General features: G+C 43.9%; 1 protein-coding gene across 6 annotated transcripts in view; it reads right to left on the bottom strand.

The window, feature by feature from the left end:
- Positions 1 to 2225: 2225 nt before the first annotated feature.
- LPAR1 (lysophosphatidic acid receptor 1) overlaps positions 2226 to 13551 on the bottom strand; it is a 136036-nt gene continuing 124710 nt past the window's right edge. For all 6 annotated transcript variants that reach the window (XM_054809986.1, XM_054809987.1, XM_054809988.1 and 3 more), the window contains one exon: positions 2226 to 7470. In XM_054809986.1, the coding sequence (XP_054665961.1) occupies positions 7169 to 7470 (302 nt within the window). In that variant the 3' untranslated portion in view covers positions 2226 to 7168. The remainder of the gene's footprint in view (positions 7471 to 13551) is intronic.

Below are 13551 nucleotides of genomic sequence, written 5' to 3'. Positions count from 1 at the left end.
GCAATAGCAGCTGGACTAGCTCAAGCCAGGCACATTTTTGAGTAACTCCCTTGAACTAAGGAGTGTTTACATATTTTGAAAAAGCAGGATTGCAAAGAGACACTTGAGGACAAGAAGAATGTACAAACTTCAAAATCTGTGGCAGAACAAGCATTAAAATATCCAGATATCATGGAATTGGAAAAAAACAAACGTGAATGAAAATAACCTATCTCAGTCCTTGAAGCATCCTTCGATCTTTTAGTGGTAAAACATCATTTATATAAAAACAGTTTAGTTTTATTTTGAGTGTGGGTGGGAAATGGGAAGGCTTCTCCTTGTTTCAGTTGGCCTTTTGAGCTCTTAACAAATGAAATACACCTAAAACAACAGTCTTCTATCAGACACACACACACAAAAAAAAAAGTAATGCCATGGAAAGGGCATTATTATTTCCAAAATAAAAAAAACTCCACAATCCAAAATCCTTTCCTGAACTTGCCAGAAAGCCTTGGAAAGGATCATAAACCAAATCCTGCACAGAAGGTAGGGGGTTCTCTCCCATGTGTTCCCTCCCTCCCCACAATGTTTTGCTTCTCTATGTATTGTATTTATCTCCCACCTCATTCTCCAGGGAATTACAAGGAAACCATGTCTGTGGTGGAAAGCACCTGGTGTGCACCTTGCAGCTTGATTCAGAGATGGTTTAGGCTACCTGGAGGAGGTGCAGAGAAAAGCACGACAAATGAGGAACTGGAAGGGCTCTTTGGAGGGGCGACAAAAAAGTCTGGCAAGGTGTCGAGTGTGCAAAAACTAGAGGAGGGAGCAATAGATCCATAGGAACGTAAAGGCTAATCAGTTAAGAAGAGGAAGGCTTAAAAGTGGAAGAGGCTGATTCGCATCTGCTCCTGCTGGGACCAGCTCATCTGCAGCAGTCCTGTCCTCCCAGCTACACCTGGCCTGAAAGGGCAGGTCTCAAAAGGCACAAAGCAGGATGGCGTTGGGGGGTTGGCCCATGTGATGTCGGGGAGGGTATTGCAGGCTCTGGGCATTGTCATCCCAAACGCGCTGGTTCTCCGAGCTCCTGCTCTGCGTGCTGCCTACTGAGCGCTGAGGTTGCGTCCTGCATCGCTGCACGTGTTGTGTATTTAATGTTAACAGATCACCGTATAAACAGTCTGACTTTGCCAGCAAATGGTGATCCAGGGCTTAAAACAAAATATCCCAGAGGCGTTGCAGTACATTTCACGAGGCGTGATTTATTTAGCAACTGTGTATTTTGGCTTTCTGCTCATTATGTCCAGCAATCAGGCTCTATGGGGCTGCTTTACATTACATGTGCCATGTCATGGAAAACCCAGCACTAAGGCATTAGCCATGAATCACCAGGGTTTGGTGAGAGGAAAAAATCAAACTCTTCCCTTTTTATATTTTTGTACTTAATAATGCCCCGAGTGATCAGCATTTCAATTTTACCTTAGGAACACCAACTGTATATTCTGTTATTTTGCTGAAGTAGACTCTTGGTTTCTCTCAGTATATAAATTATTAGCTTCTCTAACAAAAGTCAGGGGGTTAATCTTTACCTAAGGCCTCTCTGTTTTCTTCAAAATGTGATACAGGAATTAGCATAAAAAGAGAGTCTCAAACCAGCTATGCTCAAACAGCATTGAAATGATACTTTTTTTTTTTTTTTCCCTGTTCTTCCTCCTTCCTATGGCTTTGCAAATCTGTGTGTTTCTATATATATGGAAACCAGCTTTGGTTCAGTCAATGTATGACCTTCTATGGTTAAATCAAAACTGGGGTACATTCTAGGACAAACATCACCATGCACAGCAAAAAAGGAAAGGAAGGGGAAGGGGAACGGAGGAGGGAAAAGGGAGAAGGGAGAAGGGGGAGGGAGAAAGGAAAGAAGAGGGAAAGGGGAAAGAAGCAGGAGGTTTGTTTTCTCTGTGCAGGAAAACTTTCCTATGTAGCTACAAAAGGAGGCCTGAGGTTAAAAGGTGCAAACGTGGACTTGAAAGGAAGGAAGGTGGGCAGGTAGGAATAAGGAACAGAACTGATTATTAAGTGTTTTACTTGAAATAACACACCCCCTCATTGTCCCTGTGTTTCAGCCCTGTGCTGTCTCCTGGAACAGACCAGCCCATGCCTCCACACAGACACACTTTTTGAATCGTTCCCCTCCACATCAAGAACACCAGCTCTCCCAAGGAAGGGTATTTCTTGCACACTTCATATTACACATGCTAAATACTTTATTGTACTAGATACAACCTCTAAATATTTACAGTAAGTGCACTTAATAGCAAAATTGTTTGCCAAACCTCATTGGCTCTCTCCATACTTGTGTTATAAACATAGTTTTGTTTAAACAGGAAAACAAATGAACAGATTCCTGAGTCTCCCACATACACTTCTGGTTATCAGAAGTTTATCACAGGCAAACGGGAACATTTCATGGAGGCTCTCGTTAAAATGCTAGCAGCTTATCAGTGGGTTGGATTTCCATGTACCACAGAAGACAGCAGCATAGTTTAATACCCTTGTTTTTTGGTTTGTTGCGGTTTTTGTTTTGGGTTTTTTTAAAGCAACCTCTTTTTTTCTCCTTGATAGGCTTAGAAAACTGGAGCTGGGTGAATAACTTCTTGGAAAATCCTCCAAGAGAAGAAAATGGGAGGAAAGAAAAGGGCACCTTTTCTTGACCAGGCATGGCTTAAGAGGTGTGAGACTTAATACTCTTTAAGCTATCTGTCTATTGGAAGTGGCCTTTCCAATCAAACAGTAAAGCCTGAGCAATTTGGCTGAACAAATGAGATTGCAGTTGCAAAGCCCCTCCATACAGACATCAGCCTATAGCACAGACTGACTGCCAACGGCAAGAACTGATCGGAAAGGACTGGATAGGTAGACTTGCGATTGCAAATTGCTCAACAGGAAAGACCTTAAGAGGACCAGGAAAGAAAAGCCTGTATTTGGGTTCTGCAGCAGGTGGAAAAGAGCCAGTCTGCTAAGGCTGACCTCTGCCATCTCCATCCCATCTCATGGTCAGAAGGGACCCAAAGGAACGACAGGCACAACGGGGACAGCGTCATGCCTTGGCAGCTAGGGATGATTCCCTAGAGAAACGCCTTTCCCAGCTCTGCTTTGCATCACCTTGTTTCAGCGACTGAAAGACAGACTACGGGTGTTTGCACCAAAGCCTCTCCATCTGGTGGTGTCCTCTTTAATCCCACTTGGGGAGAACAATCTGCTGGGTGGGCTTTTGTTTCTTTCACAGAAAATGCAGCGTGGTTTTAGTCTGTGGACACCTACTGCAGTGAGAACAGACAGACCTGGTGTGCACCATGAACATGGCACACCTGCCCTTTCTTTTTCACCAGTAGACCTATGCCAAGCCTTCACTGCCAGGTTATTTAAGCAGTGCCGCAGCTGTGACTAGTTGGGAAAGACAGAGTTAAAAAAACAATGGTGGATCTTGGGGGCAACTATTTAAAAAATCCTGTTACTGGTGCATTATGGGCAGACAGGTGTGCTTGGTTTTAGGAATCACTGAAAAGGCTCTGCCCTTTCTCCTTGTGCCAGCTATCTGCTCAGCACCGAGCATCTCAGTTAGCAGCTAGCCTGAAGCTACCAAAAGATCTCAGAGAACATGGAGCAAAAAAGGGGTTGACAAGAAATGCAATGCATGTCAAACACAGAATATATTTGCAACTTTTCATGTAAATGCCGTGATTAACAGCTCTGTGGACAAATGGGCCACCCAGCCTCTCTAAATGTGATAGCAACAGGGAGTTAAAATTTTACATAATAATCCTTCATTGAAAGGCAATCATTTCAATTGGTTTTCAGACTTGTGCTGCCACTGAAAAAAACAAGTAGGAAAAACACATTTTCTTTGACCTGCAAATGATTTCATCAATCATATTCCTTTTAATACACAACTCCCCACCAGTACAATTGCTGAAACAAACACCCTTACATTTGAACTTCAAGAGGATTTACTTGGATGAGAGGCAGCCAGCAACAGAAGAATTTTAATGACTGTGGGAGGATCGTTGGTATTTTAAGAAGTCTTCTAAAACCTTTTGAAGGATTTGAGATAAGTAAAAACAAGTGGAGCAATTTTTTTTCCTAAGTACTTTGCACCATGTTTTCACATAGCAGAAGTGAGTTCTACAACTGCACAATGAAGCTGGAAAATCTGAACAGAGAAGTAACAGTTAAATAATCTGAGACGAAATCAAGTGGCATGGGAACCACTCTAAAGAAGAGAGCAAATGAATCCTTCTATTCCAAGCTCTAGTTTTTATTCTCTTTGCTCACAGCAGCTTTAATTTCATTAGCTTGTAAAGAAACACTCAATCCACAGATCAGATTTCTCAAGGATATAGGGAGATCATCTCAACAAAACAAAGCACTAAGTAAATTTTTAAACAGCAGCCACATGCTCAGTGAGTTGCTCTAGTGGAATCGTACAAGCAATGTTTGCATCCTGTTGCCTTTGATCTAAAGCATTGCACTTCACCTTTTAGAAAAAAAGGACACCTGCTGCCAGAAGTGCTCCTGGATTAATCTACCTCACGACTGAAATTTACGTGCTGTTAAGAGTTCAAAATGTCCAGCTTCTTGAATTGTCGAGTGCCTCCTTGGAAAAGGGCTGATCGATGTACCTGGGCAGCAACTGCCACCTGTTGCACTTACAATGAGAAAAGAAAAGCCTCCTTGGGCATCTGTCTTCGCAAGGGTCCTCTGGATCCACCTATGTGTCACAAACCATTGCACCCCTGGTTTAAAATTACTCACGGCTTCTCCAAAACCACCACACTTTCAGCATGGTGAACTAGGGTGAATGATTTGGTGCTATTTCTTAACATTGTCCTCCCACCCTATCCAGGAGAGATTCAATAAAGAGCATGCAAACAGCAGTGAAAAGGTCACTTGGAAAGGGCAACCCCCTAAAAAAATATAAAGTGACTACGATGTCCTTCTTTTGTGGGGAAGTTGGGGACACGAAAAAGCGCTCTGCCTGGATCCAGGGAAGAAAGCAACTCCAAGCACTCTTGAGAACAGGAAATTGTTTTTCAGTCAGATGTCCCCTATCTTTGGAGGCACTTACCCTCTCCTTTCTTCTGCTTACCTGCACCAGCTCAAACATCACACAGGCACTAAGAAAAATTCGTGAGTGGCTTATCAAGCAGATGCTTTTAAATGAAAAACATACGGCCTGTTCTTCTCTTTCTCAGTACAGTTATGTGGATAAAAAACAAATCAACCTTTACATTCACTTGCTTTTGAACACAGTCAGAAAAAAGAGCTGTTTTGTCTAAAGCAAGTGTGACATTCAATACCTTGTTCAACTGGCAGATAATGCTGTGCTTATCCCCTCTGCCCACTCCACCTTCCACAGTGTCCACACAAATTTGGCTTGACAGTACAGGTGAATTTCAGTTTTACTGAAAACAGTGGCAGATAGGTTTTGCTCACTTGCTGCTCTTCCCTCCCTCAGCAAGGAACTGCCTTTTCAAAAGAATTTGATGCTTGGAAGCATAAAATGCAAGCATCTCTTCCAAGTAAGAGATGCGAAAAACTCTTTTTGCTGGGCTGACCCTTTCCCCTCCATTTCTTCCCTCACCAAATGGGAGAATATTGTCCCTTATGTTACATTCCAGTATGTTACACTGACGGATACACCACTGATTTTTTTTTTTTTTTTCATTATAGAGGCAAATTACAATGAGGAAAATGGCCCCAGGAATTTACTGTTCATATATTTTACATTGTTAAGAGAACACACAGTTTCACAAAGAAAGGTCCCAAGTTTTCTATCAGCAAGATCCCATCTTTGCTCACATTTACCCGTCAAGGAGTTTTGATTAATGTCACTGATTCTTGGCAACCAAGATTCATGTGGGTTGCATTTCTCTTCAAAACAGCCATATGTGAAAAAAATAGATCTGTTAGCTTAGCTATTCATAACAATGCACATGTGTGGCTATTATATGTAACATGGTCCAGTCATTTGCAATAGACTACTACATATGCTGTCTTGACTTCACAAAATAAAATTGTACCTTAGCTTTTAGTAGCCCACTGCTTTTGAAACAAAGGGTACATCATTTAAAAGACACCCTACAAATATTTCTCAGTGCAAAAATGCGTAAGGTGTTTTGTTTTCAATTACAAGAAATGTTCCATAAAAACACATACATTTTTTAATGTTAAAAATCCCTTTGCTTTCTGCCATGAAAAAGAAAAGCATTCCAATGCCATAAATACATTTGTTTTTAAAATCTACCAACCTGACTGTAGCCCTTTAAGAGCTTTAGGGATGTGTTCTACCTTAAGAACTTGTATGTAAAAAACTTGGGACCCTTCACACGTTACATATTTCATGCCGCACTTCAAAGAAGAACGTTAAATACCTTGTGGCTAGAGTACTGTTTATTTCATAATCTAAACAAACACTGGAATACAGTCTATGCTTTTCTACTTTCCTGCAGACTTTACAACGAGCTTTTATTTTTTATAATTAAAATAATCTGCATACACACAGAACATGCATGCTCTCTAACACCAGTAATGAAGGTAAGAAGAGTCAGTTTCCATCATCTTCCTGTTGCCTGTATTAGAAAAAAATACTTTTGTTTTTACTGTAGTTATGGCAGTGTGGCTAAGGATACGAAGACTAGAGCACAGTTTTACTCCCTGCACAGAAAATGTTCATCACAAGCATGCTGATGGTGATAAATATTACATGTCTATTAAATGATAGGCATACTTTTATCCCCTTTACTCCCTTTTTAAAAAGACTAAGTGGCTACATGTAAATGCAGTGAAGCAGGTATAAGCTTAATTAATCAGAGTTGATTCAGACTGGCACCAAGACGCAGCAAAGTCCGACAAAGTCTCAGTAAGCTTTTTTCCATGGGCTACCAAGGGCCTCTGCCACAAGGCATCTGCCTTCTACTTTTTGAAAGTAGAAATCAAAGACCTTGCATCACGGCCAGTCCTGCAGATGGGGCAGACCGTGCCGGTGTGTTGGGCTCCCTGGAAAAGAAGCACTTGTAGTCCATTAGTGTTTGAGAAAACATTGTGAGTGGGTTACCTTCCCCGGGGCTGTGCACCCACCCTGCTCCGCAGTGTAGCCCGCTGCTCTTTGTCGGCCACGCAGCTAGCTGCGGTTTTACACCACCGAGTGGTCGTTGCTGTGGATGCCAGCCAAGATGGTGTGGTTGAGCGAAGATGCCGACCGGTCCGATCCTTCGGTGGGGCCGTTGGCGCTCTCGCTGCGCTGGCAGCAGAGGATCTGCTTGAAGGTTGCGCTCATCTCCTTGTCCCGGTAGGAGTAGATGATGGGATTCATGGCGGAGTTGAACTCTGCCAGGAGCAGGAAGAATTTTTCATAGGCCAGGACATTGCACTGGGGACAGCAAACATCGAGGAGCAGCAAGACTAATCCTGGGGTCCAGCAGATTATGAAAGCACCTAGGAAGAAAAAGAGCAGACAAACACAACAAAACCCACAAATATACTAATGCACTGTTACTTGTCAAAACACTACGAGAACCATCCAACTGGAAGCAGCGATGGTTAATTTTCTCTTTCAAGAGTATCGTTCCCACACTATTTCTTCACTGACCTGATGAGAGGGCTGAATTTCAAAGATCTGTAAATGGTTATGGGCAGCACATCAAAAGAGCCAGGCATTGCCCCCCCCCACCATCTGAAACATTCTCTGCTTAGCAAATACATTTGCATTTAAAGTTGATAATGAGGAACATTTTTTTCCCTTCAGCTAGAGACCTCTGACTAATCAATCTCTTGATCAGGAGAAACAATGCTGCAATTTACTTCTCAAACTAATAACAACAAAGGAAACCTTTCTGTGAGTGCTGTGACTGAAGCATCAGTAATAGAAAAAGAGTGGTGCAGGCAGCAATTCTCAAGAAAAAGAAAGCCTGGGTCTTGTTAATCCATTTCAGCCCCATTATGTAATGGAAAGTCCTAAACACACATCCTTCTTGCACTGAAATGCCATCCTTCAACAGATCTACTTCTTTTCTTAGGGCTCTATTCAACAGAAATTCAGAGGCTCCTCAGGCTTCAATAGTGTAAATGCCAGAGAGCCTTACCCTGATTAAAATGCTTCCCCCTCCTTTCTCTGCTTTGCAAAGCTCTGAGGGGAATAAAGCCCAAAACAAAATTTGGAGTTCAATGCAGAAATTAAATCAAACAACTTGCACTTTACAGGGAGTACCGAGTTGAGTTAGACAAAGATGCTAACTCCTTGCAAGGTTAAAGAGGTTTTGAGTATCAGCACTGCTGGGGAAGCCCTTACACCAGTCATGTCAGAATGAAGATGGTGCTTCTGAGATTTTCCAGGCTGACATGCTTGGCTGAGGTGGAAACCAAGTCTTATCATCAGCAGGCAGGCTTAGCACAGGCAGTAGCAATAAGGGTTTCCCAGCACAGCTCAGTGAGCACTGTTTTCAAACAGGTTCTCCTGTCACTGTGGTATTTATTTGTTAACGTACTGCCTCTGTTTTTTCTGCAGTGATGCTCTCTGCAGATCTAGCAGATGACTACAGTCAGTCCCTGCAGCACGCAGCCTTTTTGTCCTGCCTGCCAAGAAGGTGCCAGCTATTTCCAGCTTGTGCAGTGGCAGCTGTAAGCTGTGCAGACACCTTTCCATTTGGATACCAAACCCACCTAGATCAAACAGAAGAACGTTTTCTGAAGGGCTTTGCAAACACACAGGTTGTGCTGGGCTACAGACAGTTGTTGCCAACCAGGCAACCACACACAGGCTTTCTACATACCAAAAAGCATCCCTAAACTGATCTTGCTTGCAACGGATGGTGCCACAGTGCCACTCAATGCCTATCACTTTGCTGACCAACAAAGCTTGCAAAGGGAAAGAGCCTGGGAGGCGAGCTGCCAGCTGCCAGTACAAAGCACCGATGTCTTTGGCCAAATTATTTTGTTAGGGGCTGGCACCAATTTTACAGAATAGGGATGAAACTCTCTCACGCTGAGGTGGCTTCAAACACATGAACCCACTTCATATATTTGTCTGCAGCTCTCTTTGATTCCAGCAGTCCTAGAAAAGAGTACTTGAAATCCATGCAAAGGACTATGGTCTTTTGTCCCTTCCTTGTATCTGTTCCCAGAAGACTATAAAACTGCATCTCTTTATTTGCAGGATTGTCTGGGTTGATACAGAGGCTGCCCTCTGCACGGAGCAGCTCTGCTGAGCTGGTTTCTGCAGAAACCGAGACAATTCTTTCCAGTAGCTGGTATAGTGCTGCGTTTTGGATTTATTATGAGAATAATGCTGATAACACTGATATTTTTAGTTGTTGCTAGGTACTTGTTGTGTCTACACTAAGTGAAGGACTTTTCAGCTTCCCATGCCCTGCCAGGTGCACAAGAAGCTGGGAGAGCACAGCCAGGACAGCTGACCCAGGCTGGCCAAAGGGGTATTCCATACCATATAATGTCATACTCCAGATATAACTGAGGAAGCTAGTTGGGAGATGGGATTGCTGCTCAGAAACAGACTGGGCATAGGGTTGGTTTTTTTTATGCGTGTGGCGAGCAATTGCATCTGTGCATCACTTGTTTTATTATTATTTTTATTATTATTGTTTTCTTCCTTTGTTACCCTATTAAACTGTCTTTATCTCAACCCACAAGTTTTTTCCCCATTCTCTTCCTCATCCCCTTGTGGCAGGGGAGGCATGAGTGAGTGGCTGCATAGTGCTCAGTTACCGGCTGGGGTATAAACCAGGACAGTCCTTTTTGGTGCCCAGTGAGGGGCTGAAAGGGTTGAGATAAAGACATATCTGACCAGAGCATTTTAAAACAAATTTGTTATAAGCATTCATTAAATCAGTTTAATTGTCACTGGTCTGCTGATCACAATGTTGTTTGATTTGTTCTCAGAGATGCTGTCCGAGTTGTGTCATGTAACACCTTACTTGCCATATATACAGGTTATCGGTGCTTATGTGTGGTTTGTCACCTCTGGGCATTGGATTAAGGTTATTGCTCTGCTGTTTGGTGTACTACTGGCTTATGGTATGATAAAATCATTGATAGTCAGACCAGTTTTATATTAGTATTCACTGGCGGCTGAACTTGTATTCAGTGGCAGCAGAGTGACAGCAACTGCTTCATCTCCATACTTCAGGAGCCATCTGTCAGAAACTATTAATAATTATACGTTTTACTTTTTCTCCTTGGAAAGCCATTATGTGGGGGAGACACCTTCCTTCAGCTTCCCCTTCTTCTCCAGGCTGATTAGAATAGCTGTTGAGAATGATGAATATCCTTGGGACGTTCAGACCAGCATGTTTCTATTGCTAGGTCTCCTGAATGTGGTTTAGGTTTGTTCAGGGTTAAACAACTATTTGAGAATACCACCCAGAGATCAACCCCTGCAACAGGCACTGCGGCTACTCCAACCCTGGTGATACGCACTGCAGCTGAACCACAGAACCAACCCATACCAGTATCAGTTGCCCATATACATAAAAAGAAATGGACACAAAAGTCACCTCATTTAGTAAAGGATGTGAAACAGGGCCATCACAAGAACAGGAGGAAGAGACAGACCCAGAGATAACGACCCGATCCTGGTTCCTGAGTGAACTATGAGAGATGTGAAAAGATTTCAGCTGTCGAAGAAGTGAGCAGCTTGCCACCTGGCTGCTCTAATGCTGGGATGGTGGGGTCAGTAGCCTGGAATTAGAGGATAGGGAAGCCAAGCGGCTGGGATCCCTGTCCAGCAAGGGGTCATTGACAAGGCGATTGGGAAAGGGACACAAGTCCTCAGCCTCTGGAGGTGACTCTTGTTAGGCATGACAGAAAGGTATCTCTTCAAAGAAGGTTATATGTCACCCAGGCAAGTGGACCACCACGGAGAGAGGTATCCAGTACCTGAGGGAATTAGCTGTGCAGGAGATGGTTTCTTATGACCCAGACAACATGCAGTTACTGACAGATCCAGATGAAGTCCAATGTACCCGACCCATGTGGTGGAGGTTTGTACAAAGCACACCACCAGCTTATGCCGAATCATTAGCACTACTGGTCTGGAAAGACAAAGAGGCCCCACCGTATAATAAACTACCAGAAAATGAGAAGCCACATGTCCTGTTCAGTGGTGGGTCCTGTTGTATTGTGGGAAAACATTGAAGATGGAAGGTTGCTGTATGGTGTCCTACATGACGAATCGCAGAAGCTGCTGAAGGAGGTGAATTGAACCAGCTTGCAGAGGTGAAAGCCATCCAGCTGGCTTTAAACATTGCTGAAAGACAAAAATGGCTGATGCTCTACCTCTATTCTGACTCATGGATGGTGGCCAATGCCCTGTGGGGGTGGTTACAGAAGTGGAAGCGGAGCAACTGGCAACGCAGAGGCAAACCCATCTGGGCTGCCCCATTGTGGCAAGATATTGCTGCCCGGCTAGAGAAGCTGGTTGTAAAGGTACGTCACGTAGATGCCCACACACCCAAGAGTCAGGCCAGTGAGGAACATCAAAACAACCAGCAGGTGCACCATGCTGCTCAGATTGAAGTGGTTCAGGTGGATTTGGACTGGCAACATAAGGGTGCATTATTTATAGCTCGGTGGGCCCATGACAACTCAGGCCTTCAAGGAAGAGATGTGACATATAGATGGGCTCATGACTGAGGGGCGGACTTGACCATGGACACCATCTCACAGGTTATCCATGAATGTGGAACATGCGCTGCAATCAAGCAAGCCAAGCAGGTAAAGCCTCCCTGGTATGGAGGACAATGGTTGAAATAACAATATGGGGAGGCCTGGCAGACTGATGACATCATACTCCCACAAACCTGCCAAGGCAAGCGCTGTGTGCTTACAATGGTGGCAGCAACCACCGGGTGGCTGGAAACATATCCCATGCCCCATGCCACTGCCCGGAACACTATCCCGGGCCTTGAAAAGCAAATCCTGTGGGGACATGGCATCCCAGAAAGAACTGAGTCAGAAAACAAGACTTGTTTTTGATACAGCCTCATAGACACCTGGGCCAAAGAGCATGGCATTGAGTGGGTGTATCTCATCCCCTGTCATGCACCAGGCTCCAGGAAACTGAACGACACAATGGACTGCTAAAGACTGCACTGAGAGCAATGGGTGGTGGGACCCTCAAACATTGGGATGCACATGTAGCAAAGGCCACCTGGTTAGTTAACACTAGGGGGTCTACCAACTGAGCTGGCCCTGCCCAATCAAAACTTCCACGTACTGTAGAAGGGATAAAGTCCCTGTAGTGTGCATGAAGAATATGTTGGGGAAGACAGTCTGGGTTAGTCCTGCCTTGGGCAAAGGCAAAGCCATCCATGGGATTGCTTTTGCTCAAGGACCTGGGTGCACTTGGTGGGTGATGAGGAAAGATGGGGAAGTCTGATGTGTACCTCAAGGGGATCTGATTTTGGGTGAGACAAGCCAATAAATTAAATTGTATGATGTTAATTGCTACATAATGCTGCATATCATCACTACTACAAGTGCTATATGCTGTATCAATGGTATTATGGTAAGAATCACCCAGACTAATGGAGAATGAACTTTGATGAAAACGAGCAAGGTGCAGACGCGAAGAAACTAGAACTGGATTCAGCAACAAGTGCCCAGCAATTTACTCAAGATTGACATCTTCAACCTGCAGACCATGGGCATGGGCTATACCAGGTACACCAGCTGCGAGCTCCACATGCAGCATACAGCAATCCAACAGCACACACCATCTCTCCTGCCCTGAGAGACTGTTACGATAGATGGAGCCCAAAGTCATGGACTAAGTGAACTCAAAGGACATTTTTGGGGGATGGTCTATACCCTAAGGGAATGATACCTGTGTGTACATATCAAAAGAAAGGAAAAATGGTGGTGATTAACTGGAATATATTGGGAAGTATTGGACCTGGGCATGACATAGATGGTATGGAATAGGCGTGGATACTCGCCTGGTTTTGCCTGAGATAGAGTTAATTTTATTTCTAGTAGCTGGTATAGTGCTGTGTTTTGGATTTAGGATGAGAATAATGCTGATTACACGGATGTTTTTAGTTGTTGTTAGGTGGCTGTAGTGTCTACACTAATTCTAGGACTTTTCAGCTTCCCATGCCCTGCCAGGTGCACAAGAAGCTGGGAGAGCACAGCCAGGGCAGCTGACCCAGCCTGGCCAGAGGGATGTTCCCTGCCATATAATGTCATGCCCAAATATAACTGGGGAAGCTAGTTAACTAGCGGATATAACTGGGAGGTGGGATCGCTGCTTGGAAACAGACTGCACATTGGGGTATTTTTTTCCCTTTCTGCATGTGGTGAGCAATTGCATTTGTGCCTCAAATGTTTTATTATTATTGTTATTATTGTTATTATTATTATTCTCTTTCTCTGCTATCCTATTAAACTGTCTTTATCTTAACCCATGAGGTTTTTTTCCATTCTCTTCCCCTTCTTGGGTGGGGGATGGATGAGTGAGTGGCTGCCTGGTGCTCAGTTACCCACTGGGGTTAAAACTCGACA

Source organism: Grus americana, chromosome Z, assembly GCF_028858705.1.
Source record: "Grus americana isolate bGruAme1 chromosome Z, bGruAme1.mat, whole genome shotgun sequence".
Taxonomy (NCBI): domain Eukaryota; kingdom Metazoa; phylum Chordata; class Aves; order Gruiformes; family Gruidae; genus Grus; species Grus americana.
Note: the sequence above shows the minus strand (reverse complement) of the source record. Positions and strands in the feature narration are given on the sequence as shown.